The following is a 27,444-nucleotide window of genomic DNA, read 5'->3' on the forward strand; positions in this document are numbered from 1 at the left end:
ACTGCGTGTGTGTGTGTGTCATCCCTCCCAGTACAGTGAAAACAGCTTTTGTAGAGGAAAGAGTAGAAGTTGCTTTAAGGCATCTCCTCTTTTGTGTGTGTGTGTGAGTGTGTGTGTCTGACAGAGCTGAACGTCTCATTTTCCCTTCTCAAGTAGAGGCGAGCAGTATGAGTGTGTGTGAGAAACTGCTTATTGATGTGTGTTGTGTTGCAGGAGGGGAGGAAAAGGTATGCCTTAGGAAGCAGATTATTGAGTTGTAAAACTCCCCAGATGGTGTGTGCAGCATGTGTGAGTTTGTGTGTACATACTGTGCATGCATGCGTTTGAGTGAGCAAGCTGTATTAAGCTCATGCTGTCACCTGTCCCTACGGGCTCACTTCCTCGCCGAAAAGAAAATGGAATCGTAGATATTCATCACTGCAGACTTGAAATCGGTGCGCATAATGCAATTTCAGTTGTTTGGGAGAAGCAGCAGCCAAGACGCCCAGAAAACTTGGCAGTTGGGCCTTAGAGACAAGTGAATAAGAACAAGCTGTACTCTGCAGTTTGCAGACTGGTAATGTGCGCAGATTGTGGCAGAACTCGAGCTGCATCTCAATCATGAAACGCAGACTGTTGAGCTACATGCCTGTCTTGTAAACGTACACACTGTAGTTATTTGACAGGTGAGCTAGCTGGCAGATGTTTACACTACGCAGGTCTTTGTCACAGTACTAAAAACTATTTAAAGTCAGTCTGACACAGCAGGGTGCTTGACCTCAGTGATCTCCATGACCTCGTCGGCCAGATTCTTGACTCTTCTCACTCCAGAGAGAATAAATAGAGTAATAAAGGAGCATTTAACAAGCTGGCTTAAACTCTAAAATCTAAACAGTCTAGCTTTTGTGTGCGCACGTATGTGTGTGTGCTGCAGTTGCGTGCAAAGGTAATGATGGAGTCTTATTGACAGTCTGAGGTCACATGTCAGGAATATATATACAGCCCATGTCTAATAGGTTAGGGTCACCAGAGCTGCAGGGAAAACAGGTGTCCACTGCGTTCAACATGGGAAGGAAAGCCAGGTTTCTGTATTCAGTTCATATGTAATAGTTATTCTGGGAACAAAAATAAACAAATAAATAAACATTTTCAATAGATTTTAATTCCTTTGTGGTGAATTGGATCTTCCCTCCCGCAGGGATGTCTGCGCCACCTACTCGGTATTAGGAAAAACATTTTTTGTAGGATCATGGGAAGGATTTGCATAGCAATGAAATTTCCTCATACAGCAGGAGAATTCGCTGTCCCACCAGTGTCAGCCAAACATATCAGCCAAACATAATAATGCCAAAAATTCACTCCCTGGAAACCGTCTTTCTTTTGTTTTAAATAACTTTGTGCCTGTGCTGCGTTTGCATGAACATGCTTCTATTTTCATACTATCACCTTACCTTGTCAGAATTCACTTAGCCAGCTAATGCAGCTGCATCCGTAATCAGCCTCATTTTAGCAAGCGGATTCACAAAAGACATGAGAGGACACACAACAAAAAAAAAATACATCAACTCAGTACGTTGCACTTTAATGTGTTCCTGAGAGAACAACAGCCAGGCTTTTAAAGGGTCCTCTCAGCGCTCTGCATCAGCTCCAAACAAAAGGTTCCTGGCCTGAAACAGTCTGGAGGTCTGGAGGTCTTCCATAGGGAAAACACACTCTGCTAATGCATTTAAATCATCCGCTCACGTTTGCTGTCACACAAAGAGATGAAGAGGTGAGGTTCGGGGGGAGAGCTTCAGGAGGGCATTTTGTAATTGTCATTGTAGCACAAGTGAGCGAGCCATTTAATGGATGTCTTCAATTCTCTCCTTCCTTCTTGTTCCTTTTCTGTGCTTGTTTTTTTTTCTTTTCTACCATTTAGCACCTTTGACATTCACCGTTATCGTCCTGTGTTCTCTGTGAATCTTTTCCTTGTCTTTGGCTTCTCTTTCTCTCTCTCTGTCATTCTTTCCCTCTGCCTTCCTTTCTCTCTGTTTTTCTGTCTTTTCTTTCTCACGGTGCAAAGCGCTAATGGAATCATTACTAGCCCCTCTGTGTTAGACAACCACCAGGCACCTCCAATTACAGCTTTTTTTCACAATTTCTGTCTCTTTCCCCTCCCCTTGTCGATTTTCTAACCTTTTTTGTGATGTCTCCTTCTATTATGGGACTGTTCTCCACCTCTCGTTTTCGACAAGCCACCCATTTTGCTCCCCACCCGCCTCCTCTGCCATTGTCTTCTTTTTTTTTTCCACCTCACCATTTTTCTTTCTGTCTCACTTCTCCTCCTAGCAGCCCTTATCTCCTCTGTCTGCACTTGTTAAACATTTATAGATCATGGGTTCATCTTTCTCGTCTTCCCTTTTCCAACCCAATGCTTCCCGTTCCCTGGAGAGAGTGTGAAACTAAGTGTGTTTAAATGTATGGATATGTGTGTTTTGATCTTGTTAACCGAGGGCACTGTGCTAGATTTAATCCGGCGGGTTGTTTCATGACATATAAGGGGAAATACATTGTCCAGGATAAACAGCACACATATCAACAGACTGTGGAATAGGATACAGTGGTATTCATGAGAAATGTGGTCTTAATTTTGAATAACATAAGCAAAAACAAACCACGAGGTTGAGATGTAAACAGTCTTCTGTCATCTTGATATATTTTTACTGAGTTATCATAATTAATGCGACAGTGATGATATATGACTCCATGTTCTTCTTATTGCCTGGAAATCTCATTAAAGGACCAAAACAAATTAACGGTAATGCTTTTTGGCTTTTGCTAACTTGCCTGTGGCACTCACTCTTATCCAGTCCTATTAAAGACAGTCATTAAAATCAGGGACAAAGATTTATTTGCTTTACTTTTACAGGTCGAATAATTTCTTCTGAGATTTCCTGGAAGTAAACTGTTTAATTCGGTACCTTCACCTTCTATTTCTGAGAAAGACCCAAGAAACAATACTTTTAGAGGTATCAACCTTTCAAAGGAGTTTCTTTCAAAAGTCCCTGGAACATTTTTTGGTTCATAGACTAAAATATTCTATATTGTGATAACCAATATGATGAATTAAAGTTTATTCTTGATTGTTCATTCTTGAAGATGCTGTCTTATACCCCCTCTATTTTTTTTTTTTAATAAGAAACTTATGGGGCTTTTAATATAAAGTTTAAAAACAGAAGGGACCATCTACCAAGAAGGAACTGACTAACCTTTAGTACTGACCTGGATCACCTTCATTAAAAAATTTTGATTCAGGTTCCTGGCTATGGCAGTAGATGCACTCTGGTAATGCCATTAGTTGTGTTTTCAGCCATGCACTAAAAGCAGTGTTACTGCAATGGCCTTTAACTCCTTTGCTCAGTCTCAAGAAATCATACTCATCTGCTTTGTCACTACTGAAGTTGCATAATCACCCTCTCTCTCCTTCTCTCCCTCTGTGTAGCTTTTGCACTACCTTGTCAGTTCAACTCCGTCTCTCTCCACCCCATGCAGAAGCCTCTGTCTGCGTAGCCAAAGCCCCGCTCCTCCACTCCCTCCTCTTTCCTTCTCCTGCTTTCTTTATTCTATGTGCCTTTGTCTCTTGTGCATTCTAGTCCTGCTCGCCCTCTCTGTTTCTGTCTGCCACTGTTTTCTTCTATCCCCTCTATTTTCACTGCATACTCCCTTGCCCTCTCCTGTTGTCTCTGTCTTTCATAGCTAGTAGGGGATGTAGTGAATACTCCTCTCAAACCTCTCCTGCTTTAAGCCCTAGGGGTACATGCTGAAGGGCAGGAGCGTGTGTGGGTGTGTATGTATGTAGCTGTGTCACCTACGTGTGCGCTCGTGTGTTCTGTCCTTCTCTGTGGGTCTGACAGCACCAATTACTGCCTCAGATGTGAAGAGACGGAGGAGACGAATTGAAGGAGGGCAGACACATGTCACCTCAACACAAGTTTTCCTCCCTTCCTCTTCTCTCCTTCTTTCTGAGCTGAAAATAATATGGGTCAGCATCACACGTCTGTCCGTCCACTTGTCTGATAGTCTTTTTTCCCCTTTTTCTTATTCGTTTGCTTTTTTGATGCTGCCATGAAGTAGTTTACAAGAGGAACTTTTCAAAGTAACACCACATTCCTCATACTGATTCCACTCAGCTCTCCTGCTGTTCTTTTCACTTCTCCAATTGGATCGAAACCAAAGCGCGAAATACTGAGGAACGAGACCAATGTGCATCTGATTTGGTGTGAATTATCTGATCGCTTATCACTACAGAGACACTGGGTTGCTACACAGAATATTTTAATAGTTAGACTCATTAATAAAAGAGTATAAACTGTTTAACTTAGCATAAAGACTGAAACTTAATCAAAGTTAATAAAATCCCCCTACACGAGCTTCTCAAACTCAACAAATAACCACTTCAACGTCTAGAGAAGTGAGGTGACAGCCTTTCCCAGGTGTCCTGGGGGTTACAGTGGATGGATGGATGGATGGATGGATGGATTTCTTACAATCATTGCATAAATAAAATAGTGAAACATACAGAGTGTTATGTAGGTGGTTATATGCAAAGATGTTTGTTGTTGGGGCATTTTTGAATGGAGGTAACCATGTTTGGTATCACTGAGGATGCAAAGAGAGCAAAACCGAAATCTTTGCTCGACTGAATCCTACAAACGAAAGCTTTTTTGAAGTGCTTGTAATAAAGACAAATTGTTGTTGATCCAATGACAAATTTGTCCTTTCATACATAGTGTACAAAAGTCAGTCAACGTAGAAATAAAAATCCCCCCGACTCAGGCGTTCAGTGAATCAGACAAATCAGATGTTTGGGGAAACATGGAGATATTCCAAGACTTTTGGACATGCAAAAGTATCAGGAAAATGCATAATGCTCAGAAGCATATTTACAATAGAATTTTACACTTTATATCTCATAAGAGGATTTCAGTCCTCCCTTCATAATGAAAGGTCTAAAGAGGGAGCAGACACAGGGAAAGGCTAATCTTCACACCTATGAAAGAGACTGAGCTTTTGTGTGTGTGCGCATGTGTATGCTGAAAGCTCAGTAGGAAACCTACCTCTTTTTTTTATTCCCTCTACCCTCAACAGCAGAAGAGTGGGTGTGTGTGCATGTGTGAATGGCTAATGTGGACAGTTGAAGCAGTGGGTAAAGCAAGCATTTTATTTTGATCAGATACAGACTTTTGAAGGTCAAGAGCTCCCTACTGTATGTTATGTCTCACACACATGTACACACACAAACACACACCTCTTATTTCATTGCTGTTCTCATGCTGGCAGCTCAGGGAGCTTGAGAGCATGTAGGTGTGGATAGGAAGGTAGTGGGCGGCTAACAGAAGGATTTAGACAGCTAGTCAGAAGATTTTTGTGTGCATACAGTATATGAAGTGTACGTGTGCACGCTGCTGCAGGCACGGGGGCAGCAAGCTACTGAAGTGTTAGGAAGCAGGGTGTTATTACGATCCAGATGTTCTTAAAGGACAAACGGATACATGTGCCAAGTGGAGGCCAGTTTTCTGTCCTTCTACCTGTCTGTGCGAGTGCGTGCCTTTCTGCTGCACTGGCTGTCTGACTTCCCTGTTCATTTATTTGGTTAATGACAGCCACATTTTCCTTCATTACTCCTTTATTCTCCTTTATCTCCTCTCTCTCACATGTCCCTCCTTAACTCCATCCCTTTTCCCCTCTCCCTCTTTCTCATCTCCTCTCTTTTGTGTTTGAATAAATGACATGAAATCACAAAGGCTTAGGCTCTCGCTATATCCTCCATACACACGTAGTCCCCATCTACATACCCACACAACACTGACCCAGATAATGTCTATTCATGCACAGTCGCAAAGCGCTTCGTCTGCGATGGCTGATCACTCGCCACACATAAGACGAGCTGCCAAATGCCACCTTAACACCAAGGTGGCGTTTGTGCCTTTTGAAGCAACAAAACCAGAGGACACAAAGGTGGCTTTGAAGTGACGGGACATTGTATAGCTGAGTCTGGTGCAGTGGGTTGAACCTAAGAGGAAAAGAGAAAAAGCAGGCCAAGGACTGAGAAACTGTTAACGCATGTTTCAACTCTTCACATCCTTATTTAGCACTATTCCCCACAGACGGAAGCAGTGAGAGAGAGAGGAGAGGTATAGAGGGGAGAGTGTGTTTCCTTTGGGTACAGTTCCCATTAATTGGCATCTTCCATATGCCGTTGAGTTCCAGTTAGGGATAAACATGTGCGCACTCATGGGAAAGCTCATAATTTTCACATTTCTATGGTCTTGAATCAGTCTCCAGTTTTCTCAGTTTAAAATCAAAGGCGCCTGCATGTAGCCAGTGGGTTTGTTGAACAGGAAGCACAAGAACAGGAAGGCGGCCATTGACCCTTTCCCCTCATCCCTCCCTCTTTCTCTTTCTAGTTTATGGATTACTTCCAGATGTACGATCAGCCTGTCAGGTTGATAGGTCTGGCACTGCACAGGCCTGGTTGTTCAGCTTCATTGTACAGATGTAGTTCAATTCGCTGCTGCTTTTCTATTTATTACAGCTGTACTATTGTTTCACAGCCAGAAGGTAACATTCACAAAGATTCCAAAGGACTTTTCAGCTGCAGCATTAGACGGAACAAAGAGCAAGAACAAAGCGCATAGTTACATCATTAATTTTCTCTTTGTTATAAATATTGCTTTCCAGACCAGCTGCTGTAGTGGTATAGGTAGAAATTTTCAGCGATGCCTGTTGGCTTGAAGGACGCCTTGTCTAGGTAGTAAAAACTGTTTACTGGAAATGATTTGCCTTTTTCTGGGAAGAGATGCGAGGCAAAGAATTTGCAGACAGAGGTGAATGTCAGTGGTCTGAAAAGGAGAACTCGGTATTTTTTGCCTGCTTGTCAACATTATGAAAAAAATACTTTTTCATGGAGTCTTGGCAAAACTGGATACAAAGACATTACTGTCTTATACCATTTACTGGAGTTTCTAAAAGTCAAATAAGAAGTAGAGCCTTCAGCTATCAGGCCACCCTCCTGAAAGAGACACTTTACTTTTAAGATTAGGCATAAAACTATATTTAGTAATACATTCCTTATCGTGATAGTTAGGGCTGGATCCGGTGACCTGAACATCCCTGCAAAAGGTTTAGGCTGCACTAGAGGTGTGTGTTTATTACTGTGTTTAAACACTCCCTCCCATAGTGTGTCTATTATCCTGTCTCCTTCTGGTCACACCCAACAGCAAATGGGCGTCCGTCCCTGAGTCTGGTCCTTCCACAATCTTTTTTCTGTTAAAATGGAGTTTTTCCTTCCCTCTGTCGCCATGCACTTGCTCATAGGGGGTCATGTGATCATTGGAGTTTCTTTCTAATATTGTAATTTTCTGTGTGACTAAATGAGAACGCTACGTGATAGATCCTCCATAAACCTCTAGAACTTACCTAATAATCACACCTAAATGTTTTTGTCGATATTTTAGCTGATCAAGTTTTGAAAAACTTCAGTATATCGTGTGCACATTGCTTGCTATGCTAAACTTCTAATGGTGTCTGTTTGTCTATTTTATTTTCCAAGAGCAACAAGGACAACCCAAGGACACTGTTTCGTTGTACTCGTGAATGTATTATAGGTTATAAAGAATTGTTGTTGAAGAACAAGAGACTAACATCTCCAAACAAACAAACTGCAAACATACAATTTGAGTCTAAATCATTTAAATTAGGCTGAAAATAGCAGCATGAATGGCACAGTCCTCTCCTTATGGCTTCTTGCCACCCAGCTGCATTCCCATGCTAAAAGGACATCATTTAGGTCTACGGGTGTCATTAGCTTTCAAGGCTGCTTCATTTGTTGATCTGGCCGGAGATCTAATTGTTTTGTCGATATTTATTCAGATAAAAAGCTTCTGCAGGACTGAATTGAGCATTTTTTTAAATGTAAAACATGCATTGGTATTTTTCCCGTGACAACCTTGACTTGCTTTACCTTGAGTAAGGGGCATACATATAGTAAGGGGATGTATTTATGGAACACTTTACTCTTAACCAGGCAACTCTTTATCTCTCAGATATAGATTGAAGCACAGACACACAGAGAGAAATAGAGGTATCATAAATAAGCACACACTTAGAAACTAACAATAAAAACTTTTTTGATCCAGTGTGACCTTGAGGAAGGCAGGAAGCTTAAACATTGTTTTTCTGCTGCTTTAGTGTTAGCTCTTTCTAAATCCTAACCATGTTGCGGTCTTCAACTTTGAAAGAGATTGAAACATACAAGTGCAAATTTGTGCTATCTCAATTCGATTTGCTGCGAGTTTGGCTGACAAAGTCATCCACTGCCCACACACAGATTAAAGGCAGTGAAAATATGGCGTCCCACATGACAGGTACATCTGGCAGAGTGTGTTTATGACTGACACAGAGAAACAGCCACAGGGCTCTCCTTTCCTTGCCTGCCTCAGAAAATGAATTATTGAGAGTGATGAACTGAAAATAACGTGGATGAGTAAAGGAGGCTCACTGCCCCTCCTACACACACTCTTCTGGTCACGGGGCCGGCCGATGTGGGCACGTTTACTGCCGTGTGTGTGTGTGTGTAATGTTTTAATGAAGATATTTAAGCTGCACGTGGCTACTGAGGCAAAAAGTTGTGTGTTAATAGTAAAAGTTTGTTCTTTGCGTGTGTTTTTGTGTCGGTCTGGTGGGCTTTGTTCAAAAGGAGATGCTGTGTTCCTACAGCCTTTTATCTTGATGGCAAAACAGACAGAAGAATAAGTTATTCAGACTGTGAGTCAAACTCCCAGCAGACTTCTATTGGCCTGTCATGCTTTCTCCCTCTCTTTCTTTCCGTCCCTCGCCCATGACCCCGCTCACACAGAAACACACATGCACCTGGGATCTATTTTATCTGTTTTTAGACAGCAAGATAATCACCCAGGCTCAAAATTAGCGTGCCATCATCTTGGGTTACCACTAGAAAAGTGCGTTTCTGTGTAGATGTGGTTTGCTTTAATTGTACTGAAATTGAGCTCTCTCTGTTTCGCTCTCTTTCCCTGATTTTTTTTTTCTTTTTTCTTTTTATTTTTTGAGCGGTTTGTGTATGTGTGTGTGCCTGTCAGCGAGAGAGTAAATATTTGTGCAAGAGCTCTGGAGAAGGTCAGGGTCAAAGTATGACAGACAGCCCACTGGGAAATAAAGACACACATACATACGCAGTCTTTCTTTTGCTCTCTCACTCTCTCTCTGACACACACACACACACACACACACACACACACACACACACACACACACACACACACACATATGCATAATGAGAATCAAATAGAGATGGTGAGAATGGAAGTAAAACATAAGTAGACAGACAGTAGGGGACACAGAAAGTTAGAGAAAAACAGAAACAAAGAAAGGCATAAAAAAGACAGATATGGAGAGAATTAGGAAGAGAGAGAGGGCTTCATCCTGTAGTTCCCCTTGGCCGCTCTCAGTAATTGGCTGATGTCCAAGGGACAGAGAGTAGATCAGAAATCAGCCTGGGTGTACTCATGTGCTTCATGTACTGGACATCACAAACCATTTCATATCCACAGTGGTCTTGTGCCTTTATGCGCACGCGTGTCAGAGAAGTTGTAAGACGCCATAAATAGAGTAAGGGTCTGTCCAGAGGCATCAATCATAGAGGTCTATGGCTTCCATGTGGTCACGGCTCATGCCCGCTCTGCAAACATGTGATCCTAACTTGCCAGAGTCTGTTAAAAGCAACTGCTGCTATACATCATGTGCTTCCAAAGAAAACATCAGACTTTCAAGAATAACCCCACTGTGAGCTTCACTCACATGTGTTGAGCAGTAGCAGCTGAACTGGGTGTCAGTAATGTAAACTCACTGTACACTAAAACCTCAAGGCCCGTGTCTTTAACAGCAGAGCATTTCCAGAACTGTCACTCACAGAGAACAGATATGCTTCTGATTAATTATGAGGTGTTTTTCTATAAGCCATATCCCTCGTAGTCCTACATTTGTAAATAAATGGATTCTATCATAAACATCTTGGCAGTGTATTTTAACACCTTTTCTATGGTGGGATGGACTGTCTATACACATAGATTTTCATCTCATATGGCATTTCTTCATTTATTGTAATTATGCAGCTAAATGCATGTACAGCAAATATCCCTTGATACTGGCAACGTCTGTTCTGTTTGTTTCCTATTTGCAATATATTGTTTTTTTTTCAGTAGCCTTTCCTGCTAGAACAAGTAAATCTTTCTGATGTTAAAAAATCAGAGTCTACAAATATTCGAATGAGTCATTAAAATGTATTTTTTTAGCGCACTGAATCCCAGCATGCTAGTGAACAAACATTTACATTAGCATTGCTGTCAGCTTTAGTGTGTTTGCAAATGAGCCTATGCACTCTGCAATGCAACTTGTGCTTGCAGGTGACAGTTTTGCCAATAATTTCATATAGATTTGTGTCAAACTTGACTTTAAAATAAGGCACATACCTTCTTTCTTTGGGATATTTCTTAACCCAGAATGCTTCCACGGGAATTGTGTGTTTGTGTGAGTGTGCATGTGTGGGGCAGGATTAGTAGTAATGGGGAATATTATGGTGTTAAATGTTGTTATGAACTCCGATTAAGGATTAGAGGATCTCAGCAGGGGGCTGGACTCTGGATGCTGACATCTCTATCTCACACAGATCTCCTCATTACTACACACACATACACAGAGCTCCACACACACTTTACTTGGGTCTCTATAAACAGAACTCTACACCGCACACAACACCTCATACGCTACTTCCACTTATTAACGTTTGAAATCACTTACGTCACCGGCACATTTTCAGTTAATAAAGTCACATGGGTTATGCTCCTCTGCCGCTGTTAAAAGGTACACACTCTTTGCTGTGCTCCAGTTAATCAATTAATCAAAATGATGTGTTTATATAGTGAAGCACCATTAAGCGTGTAATGGAACTGTGTATTTTGTTCTGTGTATCACACGTTTGGTGTAAACCTGGCTCGATGGCCGCCATTTTTATTCATTTCTTTTTATTGCACATAATTTTTTTCACGTATGCTATTTTTGACCATCTTTCTGAGGTTTGTTTTGTGTGACAACAATGTCAGTTGGACTGAAAACACGTTTCACAGGCATGTACGCATGAACACAAACAAACCCACCTACAGATGTGACCCCGGTGGCCATAAAGGACGCCACTTTCAATCTCGTCAGATTTCTCCACTGACGCTTGATGTATCAATTTTTAAGTAGCTGGCTTCAACTCGGGGATGTGTATATATACACACGCACTTACACACAGACACACACTCTCACTCGAACACAGACTGCTCTGTGCTCCGGGAGCTGTGGCACTTGAGGGGTACTCGAAGGGTTCCATCTTGAAAGGCTGTTGCCATGGTGACAATTATGGCGCTCATCTCCCATGGGCCAGCAAGCTTTACACAACTTTCCTCCCAGCTGAACATGGCCTTTCACACACACAGTGTACCCCCCACCTATGCACAAACACACGCACAATTTTCTCCTCTTTTCTGCCCTTTATGGTAAATCCGGCCGAGAGCCAATATTTGACTTGAACCGAGCGCGACAGTAAGCAAAAGAACGGAGCAATTAGCTCTTAAACTTTTGTAAGGGAAGTGAAGAGGAGGAGAGCGCTCACCGTCATCCAGAGGAAGTGTTTGTGTCAGAATAATGCAGCGGAGGTGATTTTGCATACGTTCAGAGGCGCCTGGTTGAATGCAATTAGCGTGTAATGATTCTGACGGTGAGATATCGGGCTCGCGTTCCTGTGCGTACACTTGCGTCTAAATCTGTAAAGGCCCTATTGAACATTAATGGAACACATTTCCTGAACTATTGCAGTCAGCAGCTTCTGTTTTTCGTGTAAGCATTTAATCACTGCTGAAGCGTAGCGGTTCATAGAGAAACACAGCTAACATGTTAGAATGTATCCTGAACTGGCTCGAGGGGTCATCAAAGCTGCCAGGAATCATTAATCACGGCATAGGTCAGAGCTTTGCCCACAGACAAAGTCAACCAGCTCCATATATACGTGATCCTTGAACAGGATAATTTAAATTGACTGTAAAGGCTACGTGTGCAGAAGTGTAGGATGAGATTGTAATATATTCATCCTCGAGGGAAGGAATAAAAAGGCTGTGAACCACTGTTCTAACACAGCACGTTGGTTTTATGCCTACTGAAAGTGACTGGGAATAAACGCGCATGTAATTTGTCAGTAAAGAGGACGTTAACTGCTATTTTGGTGACGATTTGAGTCGTTTGTCAAGAAAAAAAATGGTCACAAACTGTCACAGCTTCTGGCATGTGAACATTAGCAGTTTTCCTTTTTTCTTATGAGATTCAAGGAGCGTTTGCTCAGGTTTAATCATTAAACCTCGAAAATCTGTATGAAAAGAGTCACATATGCTGAATGCAAACACAAGAAAAAATAATTCAAGAATCTGATCACCTGATGAACTCTTGTAGCCGAACATTTGCGTTTCTTTTCCCTCCAGCGATTCCTGAGGCAGGTGTTCGCTATTTCATCTGCTAAATGCTTTACTGGCTTTTTTAGCTGCTAACTGTCTGTCATTTGGTGTTGAGCAATGGGTTTATAAAACCCCATTGTTATACACTACCTCGCACTACCTTTTAACTGAAAACAACTGTCTCCTTGGGCTGAAAGTAAGGCTGATGGGTGCTGGGAGTGAACCAGAACTGTCAGACTGTGAGGAAAATAAACCTAAACCATGAGTTAATAGATACTAAAAAACTCAGAGGATGAAAATTCTTTGATGATGAATATATATTTTGCTGAGTGCCTATAAACACCATATAGATGATGGACCTGTTTGTTTATTGACTCCTGCGTTTCAAGTCTGAAGTTTTGAGCTTTGGCTATAGTTTGTGAAGCTGTAAGTTAAGAGAAGAAGTGGCTCTGACTGAGAAACTGATGACACCACAAGCTCAGATGATAACGGCTTATCGATTGCAAGGTTGCCATCCCACAAAACACACCCTGTTTAATCACCTATTTTATTCTTGGGCACTTGAGGGGTACTCGAAGGGTTCCATCACTGTGTATATACAAAATGAACACTGTGTATATTCCATAAGATTTGAAACTGGGTACTGGGACCACAAAAAAAACTATAAAAGTACTAAGGTATTAAATCTGAAGACGTAAAGTCATTTTGTCATAGACTTCTCTACAACTGGAAGGGAGTCACTTCCTGTGCATAATTGCAGGTTTAGAGCACTTCAGCAGTGGCAACTCTTTTCAGACCTGGCAGCTAAGAATAGCTTTTCTATGGAGTTTGTGTACACACAGGACTTCAAAGGGCCCTGGGAAACTGCAATATGTTTATTTTATTTTCTTCTGGCATTTTGTAATAGATTTATAGAACTAATCAGTTTTTGTGGTCCTATAAAACAATAAGATGTGGAGTGGAACAGAACTCAATCATCTCTTGTGTACAGTGTTTTTCCCAAAGGAAGAAGTTGTGCTGTTCCCATCTCAATCAGTGCATGGTGACTGAGGGTGTGTCTTGAGTAGCAGTACTATATCATATCTAAGAGCTATCGATTGGCATAAATACACCGACTCTCTCTAGTGACCACATGAATAATTAATAGGACACTGGATCTGAGGCCACTCTTTATCATACGCAGAAATGCATACACAGATCTGAAAAACACGCGCACACACACACAACACCGTCAGCTGAGGAAAATGTTAATTTGGAGTTAGCTCATAGTTCTACGACATAGTTTTTGTGTCTAAACTTTTGCTCTTGTGTGTGTCTGCTTTGTGTGTATGTTTATGCGATCACTGTCTTACTGCTTCAGGCTTCTTGTCCCTTTTTTTTTTATATCTGTGGTAAATCATTAATCATAAGGGAACCAACTCAAGTACCATATTTCCCATGGGGCAGACTCTGGGAGTAGCTTGAGAAAAGTAGCGAGAGAAGCAGAGAGAGAGAGGAAGGAGAGAGAGAGAAGGAAAAGGGTTACTAAGAAAGTAAAAGAGGTGGAAAAGGGGAGTAGAAAGCAGCACATGAGGAAGCTCTACTCATACTGGCCAAGTCACCATTCTTGAACAAAGTTTTTGATCAGGCAGTTGTATGTGTGCCAAGGCTGGCATAGGGTGCCCTGTCTGTCCTTTACCGCTGAGGCCCTTTGTCCGTCTGTGGCTGGCTAGCGCCTGTAGCCAGGACTCTCCGGATGCAGCGTCCCCCCAGGAGAAAAGACGCTTTTCCACCGTGCTCCTACGGCCCAGCCAACAGGAACACACACAGTCACCAGCACAGCACATAGGCACCCATTACCTTAAAGGCTGACAGGAAGGAGGAAAGAGAGCAGAAACCCTCTGAGAATTACTACTCCCTTTATTTTCCTTTCATTTCTTTCTCGTTTTCTTTCTCTCATTTTTACACCTACACACCCACATCCCCTTTTTTTTCTCTCAGTGTTCTCTCAGGTCTTTTGGGGATTGTGCCAGTGGACTTTGCTCCCCTATGATGAATGATTTACCTAAAAATACTGTCTGTATGTGAGCACACAGCATCCAGGTGGAGGAACTTACCTGCACAGTGAGAAATCAAACTACTTTTAGGCCACTTTTCTATTCCGCTGTCTGCAGGTTAACCGCGGCATTGAATATGCGTGCGTGTGTGTGTTAGCGTGGTAATATACAGCCTTTCTGGGACAAGTGACGCGTAGCTTGATTAAATCCATGACCTTCACCAGCAGCACAAGCAATCAGCAGGCGAACACATGCGTTCGCACACACACACACGCTGCATACTTAACACCTTCTCACACAGGAGCGCTTGGTGCAATCAGCACCTGGTGGAATCGGTCGCATCATTGATCCAACCTGTTCATAGCTGCATGTATACATATCCACACAAACGTGCACATACACACGCCAGGCGCCTATCAAATTGCATTTGAGACACCCTCATTTTCCTTACATAGAGTTTTGTACACTGTAATACTATTTACCACCGTGGCAGAAAAAGCCTCACAATAACGGGAATACCAGGACTATGAATGTATAAATAAATACATGCGTAATCTATATTCAGATTACCAAAGGGAAAGTCAGGAATTCTATTTTCCTGCCTAGGATGCAAAAGGGAAATCATTCACGTCCCCAGTCTATTACAGTAGGTTGCTCCTGTTGAGCGGTATCACGGTTTTCCCTCCCCAGTTTTATGACTCCACATAATGACTAATGTGCAGCTACTGTAACAGCTCTACCAGTAGTCATATTATATTATTGTAACTATTGCTGTGACTGCGGCTGTATATATTTTTGAGCCCTCGGTTGCCCGAAGATCTAATGCTTATATAACAGGAATGACAGTTGATCTGCTGTTGAACTGTGTTATTGTATCGTACAACTCTGTTGTTACACCAGTCTTTTGGCCTCATGTGAAAGGCGCTCACGTAGACCTATTGTCACAACATATTAAATCAGACTTTGTTTTCCTGTTCTTTGCCACGAGTGCTGCATGGCACATTCTGTGACCCACCTGTATCTGTAGTATCTATCTTTTGCAAAAAACAAAGAAGAAAAGAAAAATCTTTTACTGCATTGTTTGTATTTTTTGGTACGTGTTATAGAATTGTAACCATCTTATCTGAACGAGCAATTATATTGATCTTTAAATGAGATATAAGACAATTTCTACTGCAAAAGGTCAAAAAAGTATGTATTAAGAAGTCTCAAAGAGATCGTTTTTAAGCTCCAATCGTACCATTTGCTTTTATTTTCACATGTTTTTGCACTGACACTGAAACTGCTTGGTTACATTTAGGCAAAGCAATTACTTGGTTGAGAGGAAAAAAATGTGATTTGTGTTCATTTGGTCTATGTTAGGAAGCAGAATGTAGTTTTAGTTAAGAGTGGCAACACCAGCACACATGTTACTTTGCAGTTACACACTTGACCATCCTTATGTTTAAAACATAATAACTAAGAGTCAAAATAAGAACTTAGACAAAAAATAACCATTTTTGGAGAAGGGTAGGACACTTGTAAGTTTTTCTCTGACTTCTCTTTATTATGTGCAGGCTTCAAGTATAATTCTGTATACTTTCTGTATTATTTATGTTTTTAAATTATGATAGCAATATTAACTTAAAAGTAAGATTTGGGGACTTGACAACAAAACGTCATGACAGATGAGACACGTGCAGACATAAATTCAGATTGTTTGGGTTTTTTTGATCGAGAGATAAAAACAAAAGTAGTCATCTGATTGTGTGTATTTCTTGTTTCTCTAGCAACACAGCTTTGTTCTAAGAGCTCAGCAGTTTCTTTGGCCTGTACAATGTCACAGTAAGTGACAGTATTATGTCCAAATCAGCCAAATTTAGACAATCACATTGTAGCAAGGCAGGGATTTCTGCTGCAATTGCAACTACTAGCTTTTATCATCACATTACAAACAACAATATAGTAAATTGGTGTTTAAGTGTTCACAACAAAAGTGTTTGACAACACTTTTCTTTATGGTTAATAAATGCTGACTGTGTATTGTGTTTGTTGCAATGGTACAACTTCTTATTCCATATTCATCTTCTTTCCTCGCTCCAGCATGCAGACCTGGCACCTACAAAGCTTCAGCTACAGATGCCTACTGCACCAAATGCCCCCCTCACAGCTCCTCCCCACAGGAACAAGCCACAGAGTGCATTTGTGAGAAAGGTTTCTACCGTGCTGAGAACGACCCTCGCTCAATGGCTTGCACACGTGAGTGATTCAAACACTGTCAGAAAGTTCAAGCCATCACAGTCACAATATTCACTACAGTTCACTATAGTGAAATTATTGTTGGGCTATGAAATTATTTAGTTACTTTTCATTTAATCAGTTTGCCATGGATACAATTGCTGCAAGAACAGCACACAGATACGTGGTTCAAATGCTCTCTCTTTCGGTTTCAGTTCTCTCTTACGCGTAGACACACACACACACACACACATACAGCCAGAGAGTTTGGGCTACATAGTCATGGAAAGACACAGAGAGGACGCAAAAAGATGGGGGATGATTGAGTGTGCAGGAGAAACAGAAACAGATAGATTAAGATAGACGGAGGGAAGTGGAGGCGGGAAAGGACATTGTCATGGCAGAGGAGAGAGACGGAACTTGAGAAATATTGAGGAACGCGTGCATACACACACACACACACACACACACACACACACACACACACACACACACACACACACACACACACACAAGCATGCACACGCATACTCAAACCCATTATCAGGTTATGGTAGATTACACTCATTAATCGTTGTAGCAGGTGAGATGTGACAGGTGTTATCAGCTGGAAATGAGTAACGGTTTGTTCAAATATGTATGGGCAGACACGCGCACGCCATCTCTCTTGAATGGTGAAGAGCACTATGGAGGATTGAGGAAGGAAAATGAGAAAATAAGGAGAAACGGTGAGAGAGTTAGTCATGGAAAGATGGAGAGTGACACTCAAGACATAAGAAAAGAATAGAACAGTGGGGGAAATCGTTGAGTATCAGAGGCATATAATCTAAGTGTCATAAAAGACCGATCAGTACCAACGGTGATGATGGACAGTTAAGTGCAGCCAAGGGAAGTGAGGATGGAGAAAAGAAAAAAAAGACAGAATTAGAATAAGTCAGCACACTCTCTTAGAAGATTTATAACCAACGGCCTCAATTATACGTAGTAGGGGCTCCGTCGCATGCTGCCGGGTCTCAGCACTGGGAGGGCCAGTCAAGAAAGTCTCAAGCTCTGCTGGTCCCCTCCTGGGGCTCACGGCTCAGCCAGGACCCTGATGAGATGTCAGCATGGAATGTGCTGCCAAATTCCATATGGTTGAAATACTGGCACCTTGCTGTGCTGTGGGTATCCACAGTCGGGGGTTTCTATATGAGTGGTTCTCATGCTACAGGAATAGCTTACCTTGATGATGTGTTTGTGTTTCAAGGATTCTTCAGATTCAGAACTGACCTTTCCACTGATATATCCGTGGTTATAAAAGAGTTTAATGAAATATAAAATATATTTTCCTAAGTTTGGTGTTCTGAATGTTAAACACTGGATATTATATTAATCTGTCTTTCAAGAAGAATGCACTGCATCTAAAGGTATATTGGAGGGCATTTGCGTGTAACTTTCTTTGGTTCCTTGAGAATGATTACTGACATAATAAATAAATTGATAAACTAATTATTTCAGCTGAAGCTCAGAGTGATTTTAACCACTTAAATCATAAAATGCAACTGACTTTTGAGAATTACTTTGGGCACTTTCCATAGATCATTGTCCTCTTACTATTTATTATCTGCAGAGCACTCTCAGGGTGTGAGTTAATTTCACATGGTAAAAAATCTTTGTGCAGTCAAGTATCGGCTATTTAATATTATATGAATTCTCTTTAAAGCTTTAAGATTGAAATTGGAAAGTGCAATATGATACAGTATTCTTCGATGTGACAATCTGCCAAACTCTTTCAATCACTGTCGATTTCAAAGCTAATTAACAGACTGGAAAAATATGCACCTCGTGGTTGAAGTCAATTATTAAATTTGTAATTTAATCAGCGTGATGTCTGTTCTTTATAGAAATCGCAATTCATTTGGTAATGAGCATGAAGACGATGCACACTGAAAGACTGGATATTTCAAAAAATAATATTTGTCTGTATTTCAAGGAGGGGCTCTGATAAAGACAGTTTTATGCCATGCTTCTCACCAATTAAAAGCTAGAATAGCTTGGATTAATTAGCAGGGTGCCACATGTATTGTAATACTATTTTATAGATGACTATATATTTGGATGTGCATTATTAAATCCAGTTGTAACCTGTGAGATTTTGGGCGTTTGTAGTCCTTTTTAAGCAACATTTGAAGGCAGTGACAATGATGGTTAACCAATGCTGTGCACAGTTTCACCAAGGTTTCCATTTAGAAACCTTTACACTAGATTTAGTGTTGTTAAAGCAGTTTAAAAGGAACTTTAAAAAAATGTAATAAATAAATAATGAATAGTAAAAAGATACAGAAACTGATCAGAGCCTTTGTATTCTCTCAGGTCCTCCATCTGCTCCTGAGAATCCCATCTCAACTGTGAATGAAACCTGCGTCACCTTGGAGTGGGCACCACCCAGAGACACCGGAGGCAGAGGAGACATCATCTACAACCTCAATTGCACAAAGTGCTCTGGTGATGGCAAGAAGTGCACAAAATGCGGTAGCAACGTCCATTTTGTTCCCAGGAACTTTGGTCTGTCATCAACAACCGTGTTGGTTACCGACTTGGAGCCAGACTCCAACTACAGCTTCACAATTGAGAGTGAGAATGGAGTGTCGGCCTTAAGTCCAACACCCAAGGGAAAAGTCGTGATAAATGTCACAACATCGCAGACAGGTGAGAACATGTGCACGTCCTAAACAAAGAGATCCCAATTTGCATATGAATGTATTTGTTGATGCCGGGAAGCTCTTTCACGGTATTATTTATTATGTTTCAAGACATTTGGGGATTTAATATGCAGTAAATACTTATAAAAAATATCCAAATATAAAAATATATATATAAAAAGCAACATATTATGTGGCCTGAACATTTTCTGTTTATAAATAGCATCATGCTTATGTGAGAACTATAAACATTGATGTGAAGCATCTCTAACACTCTGACTCTAAATGACATCTTTGCACCCTTGCCTGCATGTGCAATCATATTTGCATATGTCACATGCAGGGACTGCGTAACAGAAGTGTAGCAAGGTGACGATCTCTTTCAGGTCTCACACTACTGTGTATGAGAGGTGGGAGGAAGGTGAAAGGGGTGTGGGAGGTTGTTAACCTCATTAAAATCCCCACATGCCTTGATTGTCGCTCTCAACTATGCACACACATACACACACACACACACACACACATGCACAAGCAAACACACTTTCAAACCGCACAAGCATCTGCTCCGATGTGTGAATGGATCGGAAGTCGTAGGGTTTGGGGTTTGCACTGATCACATGAGCAGATAACATGATAACATGAGTGTCACACATCTTGTAAGCTGTTTCATTAACACAATAAAATGTCTGACATATTGCAGTATGGGTCTTCTCGTGTCATGGTCCTGCACCAGCCTGTCTTGCAGAGCTCTACTTTCTCTTTTACTCACACTTTCTCCCTTTGTTTTTTCTATTTTCTATAGTCAGCGTAGTGTTGAAGGAAAGGCGGAGCAAGGACAGTGTGACTTTGGCCTGGCAGGGCCCAGAGAGACCCAACGGAGTGATCGTGGAATATGAGGTTATCTACTATGAGAAGGTGATAAAGACCTACACATACACTAAAATGCACAAGTGGGATAAACTGTCTTACCTAAATAAGTATTTCTCCCAAAAGGTCATTATGCACGGCTGAAAATATCTTGAGTACCCCGTAACACTACATATTTTCTAATCTTCTTGTTGTTTGTACTGCAGCCTTTGGGTATATCACTAATGACTTGTTCATTACAAACATCTACAATGCCTTTTTTCAGTTTCTCCCTTTCTATGTTTTCACTGCCTTATCACTAACGTCTCCTTTACTGTTCATGCCAAGCTAATTAACCAAACATCTGTTGAACAAACCTCGTAAAACCTGGATGAGATGATGAAATTGAGTGTGGGGGTTTTGAGCTTGTTTTTATATTCCGGCGGGGACTTAAGCCTAAATACTTACCAACGTATGGGGACTTGCGTCACAGTAAGGACAAGCATTCAAACAAGTCCCCATAGGTGCTTTTTTTAGGGTTAAAACTTTATTTTAGAAAAAGGGTTGAGAAATAGTTTGGGATTAGGAAAAAGCATTGAAATTTGATGTTCTAAGTCAGGGTAAGTGGCTTGGGATTGCATTAGATTAATGAGTGTCCTCGTGTGGACGATGGAACAAGATTGTGTGTCTGTGTGCGTGCACGCTATCTGATCATGAGTGTGTGTGGGCTGGCAGGCATTACCAGTAAAACAGTGTTAATCCGTGTTGTAAAGTGTCTTCCATTAGGTAGAGTATCAGCCTCTCTGCAGGGAATCAGCTTACTGACAGACACCCTTATTCTTTATTCATCCTCCTGCACACATGTATATAAGTGCACGCACACCCACAAGGTAGTTGAGGAAGGAAGTGAAGCGGGACTAGTAACCGCATAATGCTTTGGAGTGTGGAGAGGAAAAGATTTGAGAGTTGACAGATGCTCATGTATAAATGCCACCCAATGGTCCAGCGATGAACAAATGAAAACTTAGTGAGGTGTATTTGGACCCTGGAGACATTTAAATTCAACAATTTGAGGTTTTTATTATTTTCAGACTATTTTTGTTTATTATATTATATATTATTATTTGCTCTGTATAAACCTCTTTAGAGGTTTTTGTATATTCAACCATTTTTTAAAATCCAGACTCATTTAATTTCTTGGACACTTAATATCATCTATTTTAAGTTTCTCTCCTTTTTCACTCACTGTTTCACTCTTTTTTTCTGCTCCAGAACCAACGAGAACAGAACTATACAGTTCTGAAGACTCGCTCCAACATGATGACAGTGGAAGGGCTCAAACCTGGGACCACTTATGTGTTCAGGGTCCGGGCTCGGACTGATGGGGGGTATGGGAGCTATGGTGGAGAGATTGAGCTAGAAACAAGTCACGAAGGTACAGTAAAACAAGGAATAATAGATTTTTTGTTTACTTATAGGGAATCGGATATTTCAGTTTTCCTCCCAGCTGTTTTGTCCCACTTTGTCCAGTTGATTTGTTTCTTTTTCATCTCTTTTCCTCCTACTAAATTTCCATGTGGTCAGCTGAAAATTGGAATAGCAGCCAGTCCATGTTTAATACATGCCTGTTCTTCAAATGCAGTATGCATTCTCAATATTAGAAATCTAAAAGTGCTGGTAAAAAAAAAAAACGGGACAAAGATTACCTCTAGAGCAAAATGTACATCCATATTATATCAAGTGTACTAAGATTTGAAGTCATCCCTGCTGTTTAAATCAATCGACTGTATGGTTATGGAATATCTTACTTTCATCCGAACAGCTTCTTCAGTTCTGCTGTCAGACAGAGACACCTTGGCAGTCTCATAGGTTGTCATCTATGTATCTGAACCAGTGGCTCGAAAGTTTTGTGGAATACTTATCAGGTGAAAGGGAGACAAGCCAGTTTCACAAGGAAGGATGTGCCGTTGGATTGAAAATCTTGATTTGCACAGAACACTGGAGATATATATCCAGTCATCATTAAAGGCAAAAGCTTAATACATGACATACATGCCTTATACTTAGATTTTAATATACTAGGAATTTATACCAAAGGCAAATCCATGCCTGGTTAAGTTCAGCGGGGTTGTTCAGGCCTCATAAACAGCTTTGTGTTGCTTCTCTGTCATGTTGTTTCCAAATTCCCCGTGTTCATCCATTCTTTTTATTGTTGTTGTTGATGTTAAGGTTGGGGTCATTCATTTTCATTATCACCTTATTGTGCGTGCTAGGATTTTCTACTTTAGAGGTTGCGTAATGTGTTCTTCAACATGATCAATGATTCCAAGACAAAGTGGAGGAAAGTAGAGGGGGATACATGTGTAAATGGTTGGAACTGCACTATACGCTGTCTGGAAGGCATACGAATAGCATACATACGGATGACAGTTCAAGTAATTCAGTAATCATCCATCCATCCATCCATCTTCATCCGCTTTGTCCGGGGCCGGGTCGCGGGGGCAGCAGCCTAAGCAAAGAGGCCCAGACCTCCCTCTCCCCAGCCACCTCCTCCAGCTTATCCGGGGGAATACCAAGGCGTTCCCAGGCCAGCCGAGAGATATAATCTCTCCAGCGTGTCCTGGGTCTGCCCCGGGGCCTCCTCCCGGTGGGACATGCCTGGAACACCTCACCCAAGAGGCGCCCACGGGGCATCCTTGTCAGATGCCCGAACCACCTCAGCTGGCTCCTTTCGATGTGGAGCAGCAGCTGCTCTACTCTGAGCCCCTCCCGGATGGCCGAACTTCTCACCCTATCTGTAAGGGAGAGGCCAGCCACCCTTCGGAGGAAGCTCATTTCTGCCGCTTGTATCCGCGATCTCGTTCTTTCGGTCACTACCCACAGCTCGTGGCCATAGGTGAGGGTAGGGACGTAGATCGACCGGTAAATTGAGAGCTTCGCTTTTACACTCAGCTCCCTCTTCACCACGACGGACCGGTGCAGCGTCCGCATTACTGCAGCTGCAGCCCCAATCCGTCTGTCGATCTCCGGCTCCCTTCTCCCATCACTTGCGAACAAGACCCCGAGATACTTGAACTCCTCCACTTGGGGCAGGAACTCATCCCCGACCCGGAGTGGGCACTCCACCCTTTTCCGGCTGAGAACCATGGCCTCAGATTTCAGTAATCAATTAAAGTAATTATAAACTTGGTCCTGCAACAAATGCCTTTAAATTGCTCCTACTAATGCAACATATACATCTCAATATTTAGAGCGTTTATATAAAACACAAAAAATGAGAATAATTACGTAAGTTGTGCAAATTATGCATTCTTTAAGGTTGACAGTAGAGGGCAAAAAGAAATTAGAGTTTATACAAGTCTACAGGAAAATATACCTACAGTTAAATTAATTTGTATCCTCTTTAAATCTGTGTGCTATTGAGTTTATGGTTTCAATTCCTAGTATCAAATTTTAATGAATACAACAAGGTGTAAATTATCTTTTCTTGGCTGTCACCAAAATACTCCGTGGTTTATAGAATGTCAGCTGATGAATCCGTGGAAAATTCTGATCTCACTTCTTCTATGCTCAAAAGTATATAGAGCTGTTGCTGTGCCTTCAAATAAAGGTTCACAGTCTAGTTCAGTGTTCTAAAATACAGGATCTGCCTTATGCAGCTAATCCAATATCTCAGTAATCTAATTAGATCAATTCTATTGATTGTTAAAGAAGAGGTGAGTACGTGTGCACCACAAAATATAACAGGAGATCAATGCTTATCTGTACTTACCTTGGAGCTTTAATTTGCCTCTTCAACACAGGCACAAGCACACACATATATGCAGTGCATACACACTCAGTCGCACATGTCTGCCCATGCTTAGCTAAACCAGATAAATGAGGTATTTGTTTTGAGTAATGGCTCGATTGGTGTGGCGTAAAAATCGATGCATCTTTGCAGAAAGTTCTCGGTGGTAGCCTTGTTATGTGCAATGTTAACATATCCATTTGGACAGCACAGAAGAATGGGAATAGCTTTCATGTCTACTCTCATACCCTCGCAGGGAATGTAGAGAGGGAGAGCGCTTTTCATCAAGGACCTTACTTACTATTCCATCCACCTCCCTTTCTTTCCTTTACTCGTTTGCGGCCCTCTCTTTTTTCAGTCTCCCTCAGCCTCTGTCTTTTACCTCTTTTTCTATTGCTATCATATTTCATTCTATCTCTATCCTCCTCCGCCACTTTCTCACTCTCACTTGTTATCTTTTTAACTCCCAGCCTTCCTTAGTATTTTCTTCTGTCAATTTTCCCCTGTAGAAAACATTGCTGACTTTTTTTCCCCAATCTCATTTATGCTTGCTTAAATAACAGTCTTCACTTTTTCTCTTTTGTAGATGTTTTGGCCATAGGGGACCCTAATCAGTCTACCATTCTGGCTGTGTCGATCGCAGGGGGAATTGTTCTCCTCATCTTCCTGGTGACTTGCTTCGTTGTCAGCGGAAGGTAGGGCCAGCAGTAAGAAGGGGTTGGCAATTACCTCCCTGTTAATATTATGTCATTTTGTCACCATTCTTAAATGTATTGGAAATAATCCCTGTAGCCAAAGCCTGGTACATCTTACTGTCTCGCTGGGCCACAGACCTTTATTGTTGTCCAACAACTATTAAAAAGCACAGTTATGAGCTACACTGTTGCTGTGGGTGACACGTTCTTTTGATGCACTGAATGTGGCGACTTTATTTGGAGTCAGTTTCACACAGTGCTGCTCAAAGGCGCACTTAAACGCAGCTGAAAATGGGCCACAATTTCAAGTTCTTTTCACAATATTTACTCCTTTGGAATAACAATTGTTGAAAAAAATCAGCTAGTTGTAAGAAATGCTTTTTTTGTTATTTAAAAAAAATAAAATTATATAATATTTCTGACTAAACAGTTCCCATGTTCAGTATGAACCAGTGGGCTTGCCTGAGGAAAGATATAAAAAGAACCTAAAATATCAGAAATTTTACCCTTTAAATTGATGGGATACAGTTTTTTGGCCACTCTAACACAGCGAATGAGCTAAACTCCAGACAGCTATTTTCTCAGTTGTTCTACTTTATTGGGTCACCAACAAAAAAGATTTAGGCTGAAATTGACTGAGCTTAAATTCAGTGAGCCCTATGAACATGTGCATTCATGCACACGCAAGCTAAGCGCTCTTCATATCTCTCTGTCTGTCTCTGAGGGATTACGCATGGGTGTGCCAAAGCAGGCCCTCCAACTTTGACATTTACACAGGCGCCAAAGTCCAACTAAAGGCCGTGTTATTCTGTATGTGAAGAGCATGGACTTTCAATGATCACTCTCTTTGAAGGTTAGACTGCTGGTAATGCTCTGGCTCACAGAAGGCCATAGAGGAGAAGGACGTGAGAGAAGAAGAAGAAAGGAAAGTAAAAGAATGCAGATTGGTTGAGAGGCTAGAAGATGAAAGGATGTAAGTTAAAAGAAGGCTCTTTAGAGAGGAAGAAATGGATGAGGAGAGAGAAGTAGGGATGACAGGCATTCGTGACTCACTGTACCTGTAATTAAATGTTTATCCTGTATGAGTTCAAATTACAGGAGATTAGCCACATTTTAAGAACTCTGCTACTATGCATCCATGCAAACATGCACATGCACTCGCTTAAAAGATTAGTATTGATTCAGGTGATTGCTTATCAAGCTGAGTGCTCTATTCACTATTGAGTAAGAGGAAGGTAATCAGCAAAGAAACACAGACGCACACTGCACTCAAGGCACGTGAACAGGATCGCATCAACATTTTTTTAATCAAGAGCCTGTAATGGGATTGTCCGTCTGCAAAGAAAAACAACCTGTGCAACATTTTGTGCTTTGAACGCGACGTGATGACACAAACACACACTACCACTTGTCTAATCGGGTTTCACAGGCTGGCGAGGTGTTAACTAGGTTTTACAGAGGGGTCGATGCACTGCCATCAATTTAAGGTCTCCCTCTCTTCCTCTGTTATTCTCTCTCTCTGTATCTGTCTTTCTTTCATTTACTCACAGAGGTGTGGATGCCGGGGAGAAGGCAGTGTTGATTACTGCTTTCTATTAAACAACATCTGTACACCTGTCAAGAGTGTGTGCGCGTGTGTGTATTTGTGTGCATGCGTGCATAGGTGGAGTGCATTTGTAACTGGGGAAGGAAGCGAGGATCAAAGCCGCATCACTAGAGAGACAAGAGCGGGAGAGAGAGAGCTCAGGGGGGAGAGAGATGGACAGAAGCGAGGTAAAGGAGAGACACAAGTGGAGAATAAACATATTAGATTGGCAGTGAGAATGACAGGCTGCAGCAAAGGGGGGGAGAAGTACATTTGAAGTATGTTTGAGCCACAAGAGAGCTACATTTTCAGATGGTGTGAGAGATAGAGAGAAAGAGGAGGTGGGCTTTAAAGAGGAGGAGAGAAAAGTAGATGGAAGGAGAAGGAGAGCCAGGGGAAGAAGGCAGAGGTGCAAGGGGTAAAAGATGAAAAGGCAGATTACAAGCGAGTTTGAAAGAGTAGAGAGAGACGTGGAGTAAGACTAGGAGAGCTGATGGGTGGGCGATTGCACTTCTGTGTGCAATAAAAGTGTCGTCCTTGAGGTTTCTGAGGAATTGGGAGAACATTTTTATTTTTTCAAATGTCTCCTCGTGTTGTCCATTCTTCTCTCTTTTCACCCGTTCCATCGTATCTGTCAATCAGTCAGATTCTCCCTTCTCTAATTTCACTCTCTCTGCTTCTGCTTTTCTCGTTATTTTGAACGTCTTTTGGCTCCTCAGTTTTCATTTCCTGTTCTGTTCTTGATTGATTTTCCACGAGATGTGTGTGGTGCGTTTTTCTCCATAGCTCCCCAACCTTTACTCGCTGTGTAAAAAATTTCCCCCAGTAATCACTAAATTGAATGGAAGTGCAGTCAGATCGCAAGTGGGCGGCGCTAAGAACAAAATGTAAGCAACTGCAGAAATGCATTTTGATCCAACTTCTTAACATGGTATGAATGCTAATGTGTCCATATGTGGCGGCTGTTTTTCATCTTATCCTGCGCCCTGACAAATGGCAGTCTCAGATGCTGAAATAAATCACACCTTTCTTCTCAAACCATTGTGTTGTCTTTTATAGCTCGTGCTAAACAA

The 27,444-nt window shown here is 41.5% G+C and overlaps 1 protein-coding gene across 3 annotated transcripts in view; it reads left to right on the forward strand.

The window, feature by feature from the left end:
* Nucleotides 1–27,444, forward strand: part of LOC113011381 (ephrin type-A receptor 3-like) — a 79,293-nt gene that overhangs the window by 22,389 nt on the left and 29,460 nt on the right. For all 3 annotated transcript variants that reach the window (XM_026150908.1, XM_026150909.1, XM_026150910.1), the window contains exons 6-10: nucleotides 16,640–16,795; nucleotides 19,127–19,462; nucleotides 20,258–20,370; nucleotides 21,574–21,736; nucleotides 24,678–24,786. In XM_026150908.1, the coding sequence (XP_026006693.1) occupies nucleotides 16,640–16,795; nucleotides 19,127–19,462; nucleotides 20,258–20,370; nucleotides 21,574–21,736; nucleotides 24,678–24,786 (877 nt within the window). The remainder of the gene's footprint in view (nucleotides 1–16,639; nucleotides 16,796–19,126; nucleotides 19,463–20,257; nucleotides 20,371–21,573; nucleotides 21,737–24,677; nucleotides 24,787–27,444) is intronic.

This window comes from Astatotilapia calliptera, chromosome 18 (genome assembly GCF_900246225.1).
Source record: "Astatotilapia calliptera chromosome 18, fAstCal1.2, whole genome shotgun sequence".
Taxonomy (NCBI): domain Eukaryota; kingdom Metazoa; phylum Chordata; class Actinopteri; order Cichliformes; family Cichlidae; genus Astatotilapia; species Astatotilapia calliptera.